Below are 19,849 nucleotides of genomic sequence, written 5' to 3'. Positions count from 1 at the left end.
CCGACGTTCGATTTCGCCTCACGCGGTTGGACTAGATTGGCCTAGGCCGAGATATCGGCGCAGCCTGGACAATCGCCCGAGGCGAAATCGAACGTCGGCTTTTCGAACGTGTACAAGATAGCGGCCTAGCTCTTAAGCAAAATTACACCATTTGAGTCGTATCTTGCGGCACAACGATAATCGTCATCTGTCTTGTCCGCATTTCCTTCCTTTAACGCTGCGTGCCCGGTACTTCGAAGACACGAACAGCATGCGCGTTATCAGCATGACAGAGCATTCTCAACAGCAAAGTAACGAGCGCAAGGTTTTCAAGAAAGGAAACGCAAGCAAGACAGATGACGATTATCGTCGTGTGGCGAGATACGACCCAAAGGGTGAATGTATATTTGTTTAAGAGTGTAGCAAACTAATTTTCTGTTCTACTTAACTTCCCTGCCTTTCTCCTTTCGCCAACTCCTCTTTTACCGTTTGAAGTCTTCAAAATTTCGGGCGCCAATCTTCGAAGTCGTTCTTCAATAGATCGCATCTTTGTGAGATATCGGACATCGATCTTTTTCGCAAATCATGGCGCGGCCGGCAGTGGCGACCGCTGGACATAGCGGAGAGAGGGAGAGGGGGGAGGAGATTTGCTAGAATTGGTATATTGGCTTTTTCACTAAGCTATAACATGTTGATTCACGCGCGCATTGATCGAATTTAGGGGGTGTTTCGCGGCGTGACTTGCGCTTCCAGTTGCGTAACGATTAATATGGCGGCCCAAGGATCGGTTCCGACGCGCAGCACGTCGTAATTAAGAAAATATTTATTCCTGGGACAACGGCCGCCTTCAGTTTCGTGACACAAACACGACTTGTAAAGTCTGTAATGTCCTGCTGCGCCTGCCAACTAGTTTTTTTTCTAGAAAAATGATACTGCTGCAAGAATGTCTAAATATAGTTTGCGTAACTGCCGTGGTTTTGTTGATGACAATTATTTTTGAACGCTTAACTTCAAAAGGTCTATATGCGACATCAACACGCCTGCTGCGGTGCAGTAAGCGCAAACAAGTGACGGGAATCATTCACACTTCCAGCGCAAAAGGTTTTCTGCCAACTATGCGCAAGTGTGGCTTTCGTTTATACGCATGCCAACGGAGTGAAAACGCAGTAAAACCATGTTACTTGGGTTCTGTATTAATCTGCAGTTTATACACATACGCCAGCAACAACGAAGGGCTCATTTCAACACGAGGGAGAGAAACGTATAATTGCTGTAAATAAACCGAGCTGTCCATGCAGGGACGTAAAAATGGCAAACGTAATCTGCTACCTTCCCTTCAGTGACAGGTACTTAGAACTAGCAATCACGCTTCGGAAGGTTAACAAGCACAGCTCGCCTTTTAAAACCAAAAATAATGAATAGAACCATACTCAGTGTCCACGTCAACTTCACCGAGTTCCGGGTTATGCGAACGAAACAAAACTGAGCTCTGAGGGTGTGTCCAAGATAAGTTTACTGCAAACAGCGCGCGCAAACCAAGGCCACCTGCTTGTAACGGAATTCGCCGTCATTATCGTTACGCACAAGCAGAAATGCAGCGCTAAAACGAGCTATAGATAAGCCGACGTCGCGTGCCCGGCTTTGTGCGAGCCGGCTGCAGCGCGAACGGTATACACATCCGCCGAGGCGTGCTGGCGCAGAGCCGAGGTCCCGTCGGCTACGGCTTCGTCTCGATGCGCGCTATTCGCGCAGCGACGGCGCGTCAGCACTGCAGCGTATCGCTCTCGGAGGCTGTAGCCATCTGCGCGAAATAACAAAACGCGCGACGTATGCGAGGCGCGGCATCTCCACTGGGCGTGCGGAGGTCACGGGCGGCAAGGGCGCGCCGCGTCTTCCTCAAGGACGGTTTATTCTATAGCAGTCGACATTTATGAGCATGCGAATCGCCGCTTTTGTCCGAACATCGCGCCGCGAATTGTGCATTGCGCGGCCGGGTATAGGCAGTGAAGGGAGAACGGCGCGTATCTGTTGACGATCAAGAGGCCGCGGCGCGAAAGGCAATGCGGAAAACACGAGTGGGTGCACTGCGGAGTCAAGTGAAATGACGCCTTAGTACGCGCGTGCTTAATGTCTCCTTAAAGGTACGCTATAACGAGTTAAAATCTGTCCTTAGACTAGCAGATTATTCTTTCTAAACTGCATTTTCATACATATGTCGAAACAAATTACGCTTTGCACATACAGTTAAACCTCGATATAACGAAGTCACTAGAATCGACAACTTGCTTCGTTATATCGAAATTTTGTTGTATTGAAATTCGACGTTTTATGCAGATAAGTATATAGTCGCCGATCGATTTTTTTTACACGGGAAGGGGCCACTGAATTTTCCGAATTATCGGGCAATCGAAAACAGCTAATTTGAACGAGAAAACTTATTTTGGTGATGAGTTTGGGAGTCGGCAGTCGGCGACGAATGATGCGGTTTCACACCACGTACGTCGACGATATCTTCTCGGCGCTACGAATTATGCGAAGCCAGTCACGCTTTCGCGTGTGCTCCGCCCCCGCGACTGGTAGCGTCGCCCGCACTGGGACGACGCTATCGGGAAAAGCGCCGGCAGCGGGGAGGGAATGCATGCTTCGTTGCCTCTCGCTCCAATGGGTCACCTAAACTCGAGATTACGCAACCTCCAACACTAAACGCGCGGTAAGACAATTTACAAGGTGCCACGCCGTCTCGGCACGCCCACTCTTCGCACACGCGGCAGATTACCTCCAAAGAAAGGTGCGCGGCTGCGTATGCGCTCAGCCACGCTTACAGCCATGCGCAGCCACGGCCGAGGCGCACTCCAGAAATCGAGACACGCGCCAACTTAAACCCCTCTTAGTTTATTATATTATTTCTTTAATTCAATTAGTAAGTACAAGTAATTTCCCCTGTGTCGACCTCGGCGTCTTGGTTGGATTCTTACGATATATATAAGAGGTAACCCGCGGAGAAAACGGAGGCCGAACGTTTCTCTTTCTACCTTCGCGCCGAAACCACAGCGCCGGCATAGTGCATATGCCAGCTCTGCCATTTGACGTAGTGAATATCGAAGTGCTTTCACGAATTTGGGTCGTTTATTTTAGGGGGGGGGGGGGGGGGCTAGCAGAAAGATTTCTCCAGATGTCCTAGATTGCATCTTTTGTCCGATTTGAATGCAATGTTGTCCATCTCTATCGATAAACAATTAACTATACGTATACTACCGAGCAGACGCTATCAAAATCCGTGACGCCAAGCGAAATTGTTGCAAGAAGTTAAAGGTGGCATCGCCGGTCGCACTTTATTTTCCCATCGTCTCTGGCTTGTACCGAGACTCTTTTCACGGTGGGTGTGTTATCCTACCGCTTCCCCCTCTGCACCAAACGCACGAAATTTCTGTTTACGTACAGTACTGTTCTTGAGCGCACACCCTGAAACGACGGCTGCTAACACGCTGCATTGAGCTCGTTGGTTTGCCACCTAGTAGACTCTATAATTTGTCATGACTATGTAGTCACTGTAAAAAATTTCCAGTGACTCAAGCCATGGTGCGATATACGAGCTCTAGGGGACAGAGACGGTGTGCCTGTCTGTTACAGCTGCATTGGGCGCCCCTTTGTTTCCTGGGCGGTCCTTTCTCAGTGGCACCATTCAGCGTCATGCGCGCACTTTGCGGCGAACCACTGCGCCAAGATGCGGTCCGCTTCGGTCATGTTGGCCTCCTGCGCGCTGTTGGTGTCGAAAAGCGGCACGAGCCTGGCGAACTGCTTCCTGTGCAGGTGCTCCCAGAGGGCGTCCCTGAACGCCCGCTTGTGCGCTGTCGAGAGGCACGCGGGAGCACACAGCGACGTGGGCGGCTCGCACCGATGCTCCAGCTGCACCTGTGGCACACAACACGCGCCTCATGACATGGGTGCGAGGTAGCGTCCCGCTGTTTCCTACATATTAAGCCCACTGGAAAAAGACGAATAACGAAACCTTCTTAATTGCACATGAAATATGCGCCGATGTATACGACCATGCACGAAGGGAAACGCATATCCGCACGCCACGATCTGTGCATGCCTCGTGCGTGCGTGATAATACAATGTATGTCATCCTGGAAAAGAAGCAACAGTTTTGTCTACAAACTGAGCGAAAAGTGGAGATCGAAACGCGACAGTCGAGTCGCTTGCTTTCGTAAGTATAGTCGTTAAATTATCTTGAATTATATATTTGAACCATATGCTCGTTACTTTGGCCACTTGCGTTTCGCCGTCAGCGAAATGCGGCCGCCACATTTCAGACAGGGCGGCAAAGGGCAGGTGCTCTTTGCTCGTACTCCGGTGACCGCACCATCGATTACATTCTGCTCCGCTTTTAGCCAGTGCACCTTAATACCAATCATAGTGAGTGCTACTTGCGAGTAGTGAGAGAAAGCTGATGGTAGCACATTTTTCGGATAACACCGTACATAATTGTCACACAGTGTAAAAATGTACATGCTGGCGCGACGTGGGAAATATGTTGGAAATGTTCACGTGCAGGGGCGTAGCCAGGGAGAGGGAGATTGGGGCACGTGATTTTGCCCTTTTCCCGAAATTTCTGCGTGCCAGATATTTATGCGTGGGATAAAACAATGATCGATATACCCATCGCACCGCCCATTACGCGATCCAAGTCAAGTGCTCCCCACCTCCACCTCCCCGGCAGAAAAATAAATGGCTACACCACTGCCCACGTGATTGCTGCATGAATCGGAACTGTACCGGGCAGTCGGCCGGCAGCACAGATGCGGCTCGGTCCAGGAATCGCCAGGCGCCGGCGTTGGCCGACTGCGACGCCCCGAGTCCCACCAGGCTGAACAGGCTGAAGAGGAGCTGCTCGTAGAAGGGCCCGTTGGCCGCGAAGTGAGCCGAGCTCAGGTTGGGTGACATGTTCGCCTCGAGCAGGTGCACGCCCAGGGCCGCGTCCAACACGAAGTCGAATCGCACCAGCTCGAAGAAGCGGCCCGCGCGAGGCCAGCGCGTTGCCGCTCGCCGCATCGCCTCGGCCTTGCGCGTGTACACGGACGCCACGACCCGCTCCACTTCGGCCCACAGGGCGCCGCTGTCGACGTTGCTGCGTGGCAGTTCAGGAAACAACGTTATTCTAGATGCACGGCTTAACACACTCGAAGAGCAGGGCAAGGTGACAGGACAACGGAACGAGGCTATAGGTGATCAAACGTGGGTTCGAATCACGGCAGCCTCATTCTGATGGTAGCGTGATAAAGCTACGATTCTGATAAAGTGATCACATATTTCCGTTAAGTGCAAGTTTAATAACCCCCAGATCACCGATATTAATCCGGAGCACTCCGTTGCAAGAAGTTCCTAGCACGTACTTTATCACATTGTGTCGTATTTGAGATTTCCGGTGATAGTGAAACAGCAGTTACCTGCTGTTTCATCAATAAACCGGACCAGTTAAGCCCTTACCAACGCCTAACATAAATGTAATGTCGCGAATCGATAGCTTAATTACAGTGATCCAAACGCCTTATTCTGTTCTCTCCGTGTTTACAAGGCACAAAGATGTGAAGGCGCGTGTACCGTGCAAAAAAATTAACATGTATGGATTCTCGCGCGCGCTACGTTGTAATTCCCGCAAAAAGGTGTTACTTGAAAAGGCTACAAAAATTCGAAGATGCAAAAGCGGCAGAAATGTACATGAATTGAAATGCACCGAGAAGAGAGTCTGCTAGAGGTTGTTAGATAAGCCCTTAATTTTTGTGAAATGCGCGCAGAACCAACCGGCTGACCAAGTCCTTATTCAATAAGCAAGCAATCAAATAAATACTATTATTGCGAAATGTATTCCGTGTAATTACAGAGACAATGATCTCGTACAGTTGCGTGCGCATGTAGACGTCCAGGCTGGCCCTCATGCTGAGCTGTGAGTCAACGTAGTAGCGGGCAAGCGACGGCATGTCCCAGATAGGCGTGTAGTCGTCGCCAACCACGTACGAGTCCAGATCAGAGGCGTTGAACTGAAGTGTGTTGTAAGCGCGAGCGCAGAAGCGCAGCAGCACGTCACCTCTGTACACGTACACACGCAGGGGCTCCAAAGATGTCATGGCAACGTAGACGCCAATGTCAAATTTCTTGCCGTCGATCAGCAGCGGGTTGGCGATCAGCTCTTGCACGAACGTCTCTTTTTCATCGGTGGCAGCTGCGACTTCGCCAGGATCGACCACGTGTATCCCTCGATGGTCTCGATTCTTCTGCACCCACATGGTAGAAGGTCGCTCCTCGGCGTTCCGCAAAAACTCTACCTTCTGCGCCGGAAGTTTGAACGTCAAAGGCAGCTGTCGGATGGACCTATCCATGGATAGGCTGCCTTTGTTGGTGATGTAACCCGAGCCCGGGAAGTGATTGACAACCTGGCCGGGCTTCAATTCGCGCATGTCACTAGCTAATTCCGTAAAGGGATAATCGTGCGACCAAAGCACAGACCACCGGTCCGCGCGTCCCCCGATCCGGTATCCGTATCGCCGAAAAGATTCAACGACATGTCGCAAGTGGCTTTGATCTGAACCTTTGCTATAAATCCAGACGATAGGCTTGGAATCCTCTGTTTTCGTTGTTGCGTTGAGAGATACTAGCAGAATGTTATTATTTGCGCATAATCGGTGCACTTCGTAAAGTCCAGCAATTAAAAGGACCAGTAACGAGATTAAGACGACTGGGTAAGGTATCCGCGTGCTTGAATACACTGTGGCAGATTTCAACGTTTGAGGTGCGGAAGGGGCTGACGCTACTCGCTTCTTTTCGCTCACATGCGGTTCGAAATCTCCCCGATCCATACTTGCGCATTGATACTTTAGCGCGACCCAGCCAGGGGTTGCGCGCCGAGCCCGTGTGCGGTTGCCGTGGTTGTTGCGTCAACACAAGATTGCCTTGGATTGGATTCGCATCAAACAAGATTTTGCAGGACGTTCATAACAAATCAATTTAACCAGTAACAATGTCAAATGTAAACCTATAGTAGTTAAAGATAACACTTATATTATATTATTTGTCTAATTACGCCAATACAAAAAAGCGCGTACTTCGTCTTCCAATTTTTTTAGCATCTTTTCTCGTGCTGCGTGCTGCTCGTTCAACTCATTGCTCAAGATGGCGGCGTCCATCCTAGCTGCGGGCTGGAGCGCAACTGCTTGATGTATTTGAAGCTTCATACGTGATCCTTTGTAACGCATATTGAAATGGATTCGGAAGAAGAACCTACAACCGCTACATCCAGCCCAGCGAAGTTTTTAAACTTGTACGATGACTCCAACAAGTACGCCGAGGTGAGGCTGCCCTTGCGGACGAGCGACCACCGATGTCGCCGAGCGATCACGTTGTTGGTCTGACAAAATGTAGACGGTTCTGCTTGTGCTGCTTTAGCTGCTGCAATAAAATCCCGCAATCAATTAAAATAGTTTACGAGATGCCCTATGTTTGCTCTGAAGAATTAAAAAATAAACCCGGTTTTCTGGTCGCAGTTCGGCGCATAAAAAAGTGACAGCTGTAGCGAATAGCCAACTTCGTTAGAAGCTTAAGGGCGAGCGCAGCCGTCTTTCCTCTAGCGTTATTCTATGCTGTCCACCGATCTTTAGTAGCTACTCTGGTTTGCAGGTGATATAATTTAGCCTTCACGGTTTGCGTGGAGAGGACAGCACTATCGTTATCTTCACAAGACATCTCGTAAACAATTGGAACAGGAAACCTCACAACAATAAAGATGGTGAAGCAAGTGAGCGATAGTTTTCGTGTCGAGCTGCACTTCGACACCGTGCAAGGATGTCAACATGGGAAAACAAGTTTTGTCACACTGATGTTATTGTTCATTAGTAGAAACATTACTAGTTAAGCGCACAAGATGTATCTCAAGGAAACGTGTTAATTCATAGCATTTGCTTCAATTATGGAAGACAGTGCACGCATTAAGAACAGAACTTGGAACTGATTTCATAAAACTGGAGCGGGAACCCATCAGGAGCGTGGCCGTTTGAATGTGGGAGATATTCCATTGCATAATGCTTGGCTAGTTCAACATACAGTGAACTTCATTTAAACGGAACAAGCTTAAACAGAAATACCGGATAAACGAACAACGGCACCAACGTTGTTTGGCCTCCCATGGGCTCAATGTGGACGAACTTCGGTCAGACGGAACACATGTTTTTGTAACCGCCGTATATATTTGGAACTTTAACCAGAATTATCAAGTACAGCATTGGCCTATGGAACAGCAAAAGTCCGCCAAACATCTCTAATAGTGATGCCATAAATAACGAAGAAATGCAATCCGTCAGGCAGCTGTGCGAAAGCTTATCAAATTAAAAATTTCGAAGTTGCAGCGGTGTTTTCATAAGACGACTTCGCTGTTTGTGTGCCTCAGCAGAAAGACAGCACTATAGAGTAGGTAGGATGTTGCAGTCAGGCGGCCACTAATGCTTTGTTCACATGGTCAGGAACAAGAGACATCAGATGATGCCCTTGTTACCTGGTTTGAAGAGAGAGTTGAGAGCATAATCTGTGAAATTCCTGGTGCTAGCTACAATTCCATTGATGAAGGAATAGATTTTACTGTTCCACTCCAGCATAATCTGTGAAATTCCTGGTGCAAGCTACAATTCCATTGATGAAGGCATAGATATTACTGTTCCAGTGCTCGTTACTGTTTTGGATCTGATGGCAAGAGATGCTGTTGTAAGTCTGCAGTGCTATTTTGAATGTGAGGACTGCACAGAGTTACTGCAAATTTTTTTGTGCATTAAGAGAAACATGGGCGAAAGAATCTGTAATATTAGAAGCAAAGTGCAGCAAAGTCCCTTTTTTCACCCCACCTTTATCAAACCATTGGACACCTTTCGAATAAAACAATTCTTGGTAATTTTTGTGTCCTTCACTTAAATGAAACTTTATATAAATGCAACAAATTTTTCTGTCCTTTCAAGTTATGTTTAGGCAGATTCTACTGTATTTAAATTCTCATCTAAGCTTTAAAGTGAGCAATTGCAAAGAAGCTCACATTTAACATCCACATACTAGCTAGTTTGCAGGTAGAACAGTGGTTAGGTAACATATTCGGTTGCACTACCACTGGAAATGTTGTCAATGTGCTTATTATTTTCTGCATTCCTTTGCAGCACCTGCTCCGTTCTGTTGTACAAGCAACAAAAGCAGCTAATGACCTGCCTGGAGCTGGAGAAGATTTTGAGTACTTTAGTAGTTTTGCCAGTTTTCGTCAAGTTATGCTGGCAGAAGGGAAGAGTGTACTCAAGATGTAAGTTTTAGTACTTGAGCAGGATAGCTAGTTGGTCTAATTTGTACATAAATTGTGGAACAAAGATTATTAAGCAGAAAAAAATGCAGACTCTGAATGTTTACTCTGTCCCTTCTGTGCTCTTTGCCATGTTAGCATTTCTTTGTTTGTCGATTTTTGATCTTCATTCTACAAGATTTAGTTTTTCATCATTTTCTTCACTGCTGGTTTACTAGCGTTGCATGGTTTGCCTTATGGTTGAACGGTGCGGTGTGTTTATGTCAATGAAAGGCAATCGCTACATTCTGGAGCAGGTTATTTATCATGGAAAGTCCACTCAGAATTGCATCAGGTCTGGAAGAAGGTTTCAATTTTAGAAGACCTTGATGAAGAACAAGTCTTGATGATTTCAGTGGCAATAACGTTAAAGGGGCCATGAAACAGTTATTGAACATAGTAAGAAGATGTTGACATTCTGTTGCAGGGGCTGCTATGAACATGTGCACCAAATATCACTGTACCGCATGCAGCATGGAATTTACAATCTCCTGTCAAATGCAGCAAAAGATATCTTGCTCTCACTTCTGCTGTGTAATCATGCAGCATGATCTAAAGCAACTGCACCCACCAATGCTACTGACTGATTTCATGATTGCGAGAACATTCTCAGTAATACACATTTGTTAACATTGAGTTAAATAAATGAAAAATATATATGTCTGCAATCTCAAAAAGACAGAAAAATCATTCCATCTTCACACTGCGTGTTGATGTGTCTGCTGCACATGGCCTCTGAGATACCAGTGGTGTGCTGCAACAAGCCCTTTCGCCACCACAACACTCAACTTTTGGCCTCTCTTCTGTGTAGCTTCCAGCGCGCTAGTGGAGACGAAAAGAGAGAAAGCTGGGTATTGGTGTGATAACTCCACTTGTAGTGGAAGGATTAGAAAATTAATGTGCCATGACATTCATGAGACGATGTCCTTTTAATACTGAAGCTTACTTAGAAAAGATTACTTAGAAAAGTGTTGCAGGGCTCCTTTAATGACCATTGAGACAATCTGTGAGTCAGTTGTGTAAGTACATTAAAGCAGTACTGTGATAGAAAAATGTTTCCTCAAGAAGTGGTTGGGCAGTAAACCTTAAGTTATTTGTTACTTCTAAATTTTATATTGTCATCAATACCAGAGGTATTGCAGTGGTGAGTTGGTTACAAGAATACTACTAACAGTGAAGAAAATAAAAAGGCAGTGAGATACAAGAATTAGCTCAAGGACCACATAAGTGTACAGTGTCGGCTAGCACATTATAAGAATGGTGGTTAACTCTGATAGCTGCTAGGTAAGCTCAAAGGTAGTCGTATATGATGTGTGTCGTAAGAAAACTAGAAAATATTTTTGTATTGTACATTGGGAATGTCTGTCCTATGACAGTGATAAACTAAATCTGACACATATTGTAGTTGTAGAATAGGATAGCATTGGCTTCTTTTACCATGAAAAAAAGTTTCCATAAGCCAGAAAACAGACAGACATGAAAATGGGTGGCAACGCCACCTTAGAAATTCCCATGCTAGCTTGCAGTGATGTCATGGATTTTGATGGCACCTGCTTGGGCCTAGTTAATTATTCATTGAAAAGGAAGGACTATGTTGCATTCTAAAGCAACCAAAGTAAAGACCAGCAAATTTGAAGAAATTTCACCGAGCAACAATGGCAAATAAAAAGTACTTTGCAATGCGTGACATCACGCTGATTTGTTGGCACTGGGGTTTCGGCATGAAGTCGGAAACATAGAAGTTCTACCTTTATTTTCTCTTTAATAATCAACCTACTACTGCAAAAAAATCAGAATACTGAGTTTTTAAAGAACACCTTATTTGTCTAAACTGATTTAGTCTTTTTCTTCAGCGTCCTTTTAACAACCTGAATTGATCATCGGTATTCTTACCATGATATTGTATTGTGCTGTGGCTTTAAAGGTTGAGCACTTTGGTCAGCTCTGGTTCTTCTTTTTTTTTGCATTAACTATCATAATGCACTTGATTCCAGGATGTCTTCTTTGGCCAGTCACCAGGTTGGAAAAGGGAAGTTTGAAGGCCTTGACCTGGAGGAAAAGTTTGATCTGCTAGCTGACATCAATGACACTGTGCTGGAGCGAGTGGTATGGTCTGCGGCGAGTGCAGTTTTTTGCGCCACTTGTTATTATATCTGATAGTTGTGTAGTTAACAGGCAAACAAAGTACAAGGTAGTTCTTCAAAGTAATAAGACTGTTGCCAGGAGACAAATTTATGTTAACTTGCTAATACAAACACTTAAACATATTCAAAATAGTTTCCTTAGGTGTTAATACATTGTTTCCAGCACTTCTGCCAAGATTGGTATGCCTCCTGATAGACGGCAGCGGGAACATTATTTAGCGCCTGCGATGCGACTGCTTCGGCTTTGTCTACAGTCTCAAAATGGTTCATTTCCAGCCACATTTGATCTGGAGTAACAAAGAAAGTCAGCAGGGGCCAGATCAGGAATGTAGGGGGACTGCGGCACCATTGCCACATCGTTCAAAAGATGGTGAACTCAAAAAGCTACATTTGAACAAATTAGACACTTTATCAATAAAGGAGCATTGGCACATATTTCTAAAGTTGTAAAAACTATATAACACAAGTCAAACACTTGAACAGTGCTAGTTATTGCTTTCATTGCACAAATGCAGTGATATATCAGTTTTGTTTACTATGGCAACTTATGCAAAATATGTATTATGTGTGTGGCTTTTTTTGTTCTCTCGGCGTGCTATTTGAAAAACCATGCTCGAAATTGTGCTGGTACACATGCAGCTGTTTGTTTCTAATTAAGCTTCGGACATGCTGTATATTTGTCATTTGTGCTGTGCTATTGTGGAGTCCCCATGACGCACAACTTGCATGCTTTGGGATGTTATCTGCAAGTTCCTCGCCTTGTATTTGAACCAGGGAAGAGTGCCTGCATGTCCTGTTCTTGCAAAAAAAGCTTTCTAAACTTGGCATTTGCTAAGAGGGAATGAGGGGCAGAGGGGGTGGATGGGAAAGGGGATATCAGCCATTATAAGCAGGAGTAATGCATGCCTTGAGACTGTTCCTGCTTTCCTACTGCAGATAATCCACAATACAAAATTGTTCAATTTCCTTCGTCCACTGTACTTTGTGCATGTTGTACACATACAAATTACTCACGTAATACTGTATTCTATGCATGTTATAAATAAATCTTGACTTGGCTCCTTGTGACAATAAGGGAACCTGTAAATTTTCAGGGAAACAACCTTGACGAGGCAGATGGAGTCAAGAAAAAGGCAGATGAGGTTGTCCTCGTGTCTGTGACTGCAAACAGGCCTATACACACCAGCTGGAACAAGAAGGTAATGAATGTTCTTACCACAAGTGGGCTGCTGTCTTACCTGAAAGTGTGTAGTTCAAACACAGGGTATAGAATCTGGTGAAGTGCGACTATATTAATCTGGGTGAATGAACAGACAGTACCTTGTAGTAAGAACATCTTGTTGATGGCTAGTTAATGTTTTGATGATTGAGCATGTCAGTACGGCATTGAGATCAAGAATTGGTACTGATACTTGTCTACATAAGGAAGGTGAGTGAGATAAGTGCGTATTTGCACCCCCTCTTACAATATCAGATGAAGAGAAAGCCTTTTTTTTTTTTCATAAGAAAAAGAACTTATAATCTTGTCTTGTACCAGTGTACGCATGCTTGTTCTGGGCAGACTATAAAAGGCCGACATTCTTCTGCTTCAGCACTTGTCCTGTAGTGTGTGTTTTTCTTTTATGTTCTCGTTTCACTCGCGCTGTTTCATCTTGTAATGCAGACAAATGTTCTCACAACAAACCCAAATAAGGGGCATGGCCTGTCTGAAAATGCATACCTGCCAACCTGTGAACATTAGAATTAGTAAAAAATACAGCAGACATGACAAGAAAAGGGAAGGTGGGAGGAGAGTTAGCACACATATAAGTTTGCCCTGGGCACATGCTTTTTGTTAGATACACACATACTTTTTAACAATTAACATTTAGATGCAGCACAGGCAGCACCAAACTTGAAAAAGCAAATACGTACTGACAAGATTGTTTCCAGATCAGTGATCTTGCCAGCGACTCCGCTGTGCTGAATTTGACTGCTTCAAGAACTTGTCTGAATAAACTAACACAGGGCATGTACCCCTCTCTCATACAGTGTAGCAGCACAGGCACCATCGCAACTTTTTTGCTTGCATTTTGTTGCAATCATGTGTCATTCCATCATTCAACGACTTTAAAGCATTGTTGCGAACGGAATCTATTTTTCCTAAAACTTGATGCATTATTAGTAATATTGTAGAACTAGCCAGCATCCATAAACTTTACGAAAAATTCGGGAGAGTTTACACATATGGAAAATGGCTCAAAACAAGTGGTATGTGTCTTCTGAAGAATCTGTTTCAAATATCTTTCATTTGAACTTGCCTTGCTCATTATATTTTCATACATGTTTGGGGAGATGGTTAACTTGTAGGGAATGTTCTCTTGGAGACCAGTTGGCAGTAAGAACTGACCATTAAAGGTATTGTCTCTTAAAAGGTATTAGCCTGAGGAGGGTAATGATTGCCTTGGAGGGACAACAGACTTGCTGGGGTAACTTAGCAGCTATGGTGTTGCGCTGCTAAGCACGAGGTCACAGGATCAAATCCCGGCTGTGGCGGCTGCATTTCGGTTGAGACGGAATGCCAAAACATCCATGCTCTGTGCATTGGGTGAATGTTAAAGATCCCCATATGGTCAATGTAATCTGGAGTCCCCCACTACGACGTGCCTCATAATCAGATGGTGGCTTTGGCACGTAAAACCACAGAATCTAATTTTTAATGGACAGCAGTGCAGCACAGAAAGGAAGCATAAGGAAGAGAGCTTGAGAGAGAGAGTCAATATTTATTGATGCCAGCCATCACGAAGGCAGGCGCAGCCTCCCTCTGCATAGCAGGCGGCTGGGATCCCCTGGGTCTCAGCAGCTGCTTCGGCTAGCTGAACAGCCCAGACTTGGTCTCGCTGGTCTAAGCTGAGCAGCAGGGTCTCGCACTGCTGCCAGTTTTGAATTTCGCGGCCCATGAAAGGAGCGCCTTCAAGCATGCCCATAGAATATGTGGCAGATTCGCCTTACTCATACATAATTTACATTATTCATTGTATTGCTCTGGATAGAATTTGCTGCAGGCCACCAAGTTAGGATACACGTTTGCTTGCAGGAGGCACCAGGCTATGCCTGTTTCTTGGTTAGCTCTAGATGAGCTGGTGTGTACCGGGCCATTCCCAGCCGATAGTAAACAGTGATTTCTCTGTAGCTGACTATGCAGTCTCCTTTCGTTCCTGGCTGGACTGGCTCACTTGCTCAGCAAGTAAATCCTCGAGATACGTTGTGAGCCACCTCGTTGCCGGGGAAAGGGGAGTGTGTGAGCACCCAAATAATTTGGATTGTCTCGCGATGGTGGTGGCTGTTATTATTTAGAATTTGGGGCGCCTGTGATGAGATGCGTCCTTTTGCAAAATTATGAACTGCAATTTTTGAGTCGCTTATGATAATTCTAGCTTTGGTGGACACCATCGGTAATGCTATTGCTGATTCCTCCGCAACTTTGGGGTTGTCCGTTTTCATGGTTACGCTCGCTAGGGTTTCTCCGTCCGCGTATACACCTACATACGGCCATTCCTTTGTGTTCTCTATATTCCGCGGCACCTACATAGGCCACGCCTTCTACATCATGGTATTTACGCTCAATGTGGCGCGCCCTTGCCTCTCAACACTCCTTGTTGTCCCCCGGGTGCATGTTCTTTGGCAGTGGAGGAATCTTAAAGTTCCTCTATTTTCATTTTATTGCCTTAAAAACCCCAAAGGGGCTTTACATAAGGGGTGGGTGTACATATATTTATTATACATGAATTAAAGATCACAGAACACAATTTTTAAATACAACACACGTGAATGAAGTGGGTAAATAATTTCATCAAGCACGTACATAGATAGCACAAGTTATGAATGTAAATAGAATATCCCATACTTTTTATTCTGAAAACTGGTCTGTTAGTTTTTGCATAAATGTAGGTGTACAGGTTATGGTGGCAATTTGGCGGGGCAGGTTGTTCCAAGCTGTTGCTGCGCTAAAAAGAGAATGAGCCTGAAAATGTGATAGTAAGAGTTTGAGGGCGTCCATCTTGTTACGCGTGCCGAGTGCGGTGTGATATGCGGGCAGTGGGAATGATGTATGCTGGTTGATTAAGTGAAGTATGGTAAAACTTATGAAACAGAGATAGAGTTGAGATGTGATAACGATTAGTGAGGGTAACCAAACCGGATTCTTTCTTCAATGATGACACGCTGACATCATAAGAATACGTTGAATCGATGAACCTTGTGGCACGGTTTTGTACTGATTCAAGCGTGTTGATTAGATATGCTTGATGAGGGCTCCATACGGTACATGCATATTCGAGTTTAGGACTGATTATTGTTTTATAGGCTAGTAATTTCACATGCTTGGGGGCTTGCTTTAGGTTTATGTTTAAAAAAAAAACATAGAGATTTGTTAAGAGATGAGATGATGTTAGTAATATGTGTGCTCCAAGACAAGTCATTAGTAAGGGTAACATCAAGGTATTTGTTAGACTGTGCAGTTTCTACACGTACATTATTTATTGTGTATTCGTAAGCTAGTGAGTTATATTGGCGGGAGAATATCACTACTTTGCATTTATTTGGGTTAAGCGTCAATAGCCAGCAATCGCACAATTGTTGCAAGCGGTTAATATCGTAGGAAGATTTAGTCAAACATGTTAGTAATTGTTTGGTAAATGACGCAGTCATCCACAAACATGTGAATATTGCAGGAAACATGCAGTGGTAAGTCATTAATATATGTTAAGAAGAAGAGAGGCCCGAGAACAGATCCTTGTGATACCCCAGAAGTTACCGGTAGGGAATCAGATGTGCTGTTAATAAGGACAAACTGTGAGCAGTTACTAAGGAATGCTTCAATCCATCACAAGATTTCGGGGCGTACATTCGCCAGAGAGTTTTAGTAATAGTTGTTGATGTGGTACCTTATCAAACGCTTTCGCGAAATCTATAAATACCGAGTCTGTCTGTTGGTTAATGTCTATATTAGTCTGAAGATCATGAAGGAAAACTGCCGATTGGGTTTCGCAGGAAAAGCCTGTGCGAAATCCATGCTGTGAAGGATGGAAAGAGTTACCTGTGTCTAAAAATGCCATAATTTCTGTATTCTGACATGTTCCATGATTTTGCAAGGTAGGTTAGTGAGATGGGGCGATAGTTAAGTGAAGAGTTCTTCTCACCTGATTTTTAGATGGGAACAACCCTCCCCACTTTCCATTCATGTGGTATGATGCCATTGGAGAGCGACTGCGAGAACAGCAAACACAAATAAACAGCACTGATGTCTTTAGTATTTTCTTACACTTTGGGTTTATGTTACCTACTCTGGCCAAGGATGTTAGATTAAGATTGTCAATTAAGGACAAAATACCACTGGCAAAGAAGGTTACCGATCGCATGAGACTAGTTGAGTTGTTAACTATAGGGGAAAATGACAAGTTAAGCTCATAGGAGAAGACTGACACAAAAGCGGTATTAAAAAGGTTAGCACATTCGTCGTCGTCGACCATTTCTTCGTTTTCGTTCACTAATGCAATACTGTTTATTTCTCAAGGATTGATCACCTACCAGAATTTCCTTTGGTTATTGACCAGCATTTTTGGTAGATCTTTGTGAAAGAATTACTGTTTTGCCTTCCTAATAGCTGATAAATATGTGCGTTCTGCTGCGTAATATTTATCACAGACACATGCATTTGCCCTGCCCTTTGCTGCATGGTACAAACGTTTCTTTTTATTTTCAAGTCTCTTTAAAGAATTGGTGATCCATGGCTTCTGAATTTGTGTTCGAAACATTATGTTTGGGATGAACCTGTCTGCTAGATCATCTAGTTTTTCTTTCAACTTTTGCCAATTAGTATGGATAGTGTGTTTGTTAAAGGATGCCTCGTATGAAATAAAGAAGTCGCACATATTATGTATAGCCTCGTAGTTGCCTTTGTTAAAAAGATGTATCGTCTTTTGAAGTGTCTGCCGTGGAATTTGCGAAAAATGAACGGAAGCATGAATCACCTTAGGGTCACTAATTTTCTTAAAAAAGGCAATTGATGATAAACTGTCTGGTCAACTTGTTAGTATTAGGTCTAATACATTAGATGTGTCTTGTGTGATGCGCATTGGTTCGGATGCAAGTTGAGCCAAGTTAAAATTAAAACAAACATCAAGGAAATTTCCTGCTTCTGTCTGATTTACTAAAGAGGAGCTAAATTGTGCCAATCAATATCTGGAAAGTTGAAGTCTCCAAAGAGGAGGAGGGCAGCTTTGGGGTACTGAGAAGTTATTTTACAGAGTACGTTAAGTTGACAAGCAAAACTGGGCTACTGTGAGGGGGTCTGTAGCAAGCACCCAAAAGTACCGATTGTGGAGTGGCGTGACAACGAATGAAAAGGATTTCCAGGTCTGACATGACGCTAACAACAAAACACGATAACTGCTGGCTGACAGCTATAAGGATGCCTCCTCCCCGTGTTGCTGTGTGATCCTTCTGAAATACATTAAAATTCAGTAAATCAGCCAGCACCTCCAAGTCTGTAATGTCATCACTAAGCCAGGTCTCCGTGAGTACCAGCACATTGCTGTTCGATGTTAGTACAAGATTAGACACGTCTTCGCATTTTGGAATGAAGCTTCATATGTTAGTGAAGATTACTGAGATAGAAGTGTGTGATACAACTGCTGTTTCTGGGCAGCAATTTATTTTTTGCTTACAAGGTGGTTGCTATACTTCTTTAACTGCCTGCGAAGCTTTATAATATATGTAGCGCTTGGAACCTATGAATAGCGTTTTGAAACGCAGGGAAAATGACGCAGACTTAGTTTTTTGCGAAGGCGACAAGGTGTTTGCGGGCATTCCTAACAACCGGTGAAAAATCTTTGGCAACACTGAAGTCAGGGGCTTTAACATTACAGCCCTTAGAAAGGACAGCTTCCTTGGTTTTAAAATATACAAATTTAACCTAAATTGGATGCTTGGGATCAGGGGAATAACAACCAATTTGGTGCACTCATTCTATTTCCTTAGGGTCAAGCGGTACCTTCTGATGATCCGAGCAGTGGCGTAAGATAATCATTTCCGATTCGTTTGATGGCTCTGATCTGACTGGGAAGGCCATAAAATATCAAATTATTTCGCCTTGCCCGGTTTTCAGCATCATCTACACGGACGTTCAGTTTATGAACCAGCTGCGCCGCACTTTCACTTTCAGCCCGTATGGATTGCATATCGGCTTGCATTGATAATACGCTTTGGTAATTGCACTCCAGGTGCATTAGCCACTTGCTTAGAGTCTCCAGAGATGCAGTCGTAGCCATAGATTTGTTTTTGAGATCTTGTTTCTCGGCAATAATCATAACCTGGCCAGCGGATAGCTTCTTCATTTCGGCAAGTAATGTGGCATAATCCGGAGCGTGATTACTTTCAATATTCCCAGAGAGCAACAAGAGGATCACAGACTTGCATGAAGAACAGAAGCGGGTTAGTGGATCGCATCGTGGCAGTGCCACCGAGCCCACAGTGAGCGGGTGGGGTAGCCATTCCTCCTTTATAGGCAGCTGGATGGTTGTTGGCGATGTCAACAGGATCAGCACATTTCGTTGAGGATCCACTCTTCAACTGGTGGTGCCGCCAGATGGATTGCATCCCTGTTGGTTCCGATGTGCCATGTCATTACATCCTCGAAGCACGGGTGAGATCGTTGCAAAGTGACGCTCATTGATTCCGTGAAAAGAGGCAGCAGCATTCGCATTATAACTGACGTCAAAACCTGCATGAAGAACAGGAGTGAGTTAGTGGACGGCGTTGTGGCAATGCCACCTCATCTCTAATGGAATGCTGAGTTTCGTGCCGTGTTGTGCTTCGTAGTGAATGTTTAGTTTCTGTAGAATGTGTCACCTCGTGGGGCTCTGTTGCACAAGGACCGCTGTATGTGCTGTTACAGGACTGTTCCCGGGCAGCAAAGTTCCACCTGCTGGCGGCTAAGAACGTGACGCGGCCGCAGCTCACTTTTCGGGAAAAGGTGGACAACAGCAACACCCCTTTTGTTCCCATCCTTCAAGACAAGCCACACTCTCTGAAGCCCCTTGCCCTGTTGCCTGAGCGCACAGCTGATGGACAGGAATGGTAAGTCACCAACAGCTGTTCACTTTGTTGCGCAAGATGCAGTAAGTAGAAAAGGGGGACCTGTGTTTTTACTTGGAACAACTTGAATTTCACTTACTGCTTCTTTGTTTTCTTTACTATTGAGCTGCACAGTGCCACGTGTCTCCTGCCTCCTTCCTGTGCGCCACTGTTCAAAGTTCAAGCTGGTCAATTAACAAGACCAAATTCTCTTGTTATCTTTGTTTTCACTCAAATTTTACAAAAA

The 19,849-nt window shown here is 44.8% G+C and overlaps 2 protein-coding genes across 2 annotated transcripts in view; one reads left to right on the top strand and one right to left on the bottom strand.

Annotated features, from left to right (window-relative positions):
* Positions 1-1,150: 1,150 nt before the first annotated feature.
* On the bottom strand, positions 1,151-6,907 carry TTLL15 (tubulin tyrosine ligase-like 15). Its single transcript, XM_050169321.2, has 3 exons — positions 5,881-6,907; positions 4,759-5,110; positions 1,151-3,891 (listed from the first exon to the last, which is right to left on the bottom strand). The coding sequence occupies exons 1-3, from the start codon at positions 6,834-6,836 to the stop codon at positions 3,649-3,651; spliced, it is 1,551 nt and encodes a 516-aa protein (XP_050025278.1). The 5' UTR covers positions 6,837-6,907; the 3' UTR covers positions 1,151-3,648.
* A 222-nt stretch (positions 6,908-7,129) lies between these two features.
* Rrp6 (exosome component Rrp6) overlaps positions 7,130-19,849 on the top strand; it is a 73,683-nt gene continuing 60,963 nt past the window's right edge. Inside the window, exons 1-5 of the mRNA XM_050169249.3 lie at positions 7,130-7,325; positions 9,171-9,307; positions 11,338-11,449; positions 12,582-12,686; positions 19,424-19,605. Of these exons, the coding sequence (XP_050025206.1) occupies positions 7,239-7,325; positions 9,171-9,307; positions 11,338-11,449; positions 12,582-12,686; positions 19,424-19,605 (623 nt within the window). The 5' untranslated portion in view covers positions 7,130-7,238. The remainder of the gene's footprint in view (positions 7,326-9,170; positions 9,308-11,337; positions 11,450-12,581; positions 12,687-19,423; positions 19,606-19,849) is intronic.

The sequence above is a fragment of the Dermacentor andersoni genome, chromosome 3 (assembly GCF_023375885.2).
Source record: "Dermacentor andersoni chromosome 3, qqDerAnde1_hic_scaffold, whole genome shotgun sequence".
In the NCBI taxonomy this organism is placed as follows: Eukaryota; Metazoa; Arthropoda; class Arachnida; order Ixodida; family Ixodidae; genus Dermacentor; species Dermacentor andersoni.
Note: the sequence above shows the minus strand (reverse complement) of the source record. Positions and strands in the feature narration are given on the sequence as shown.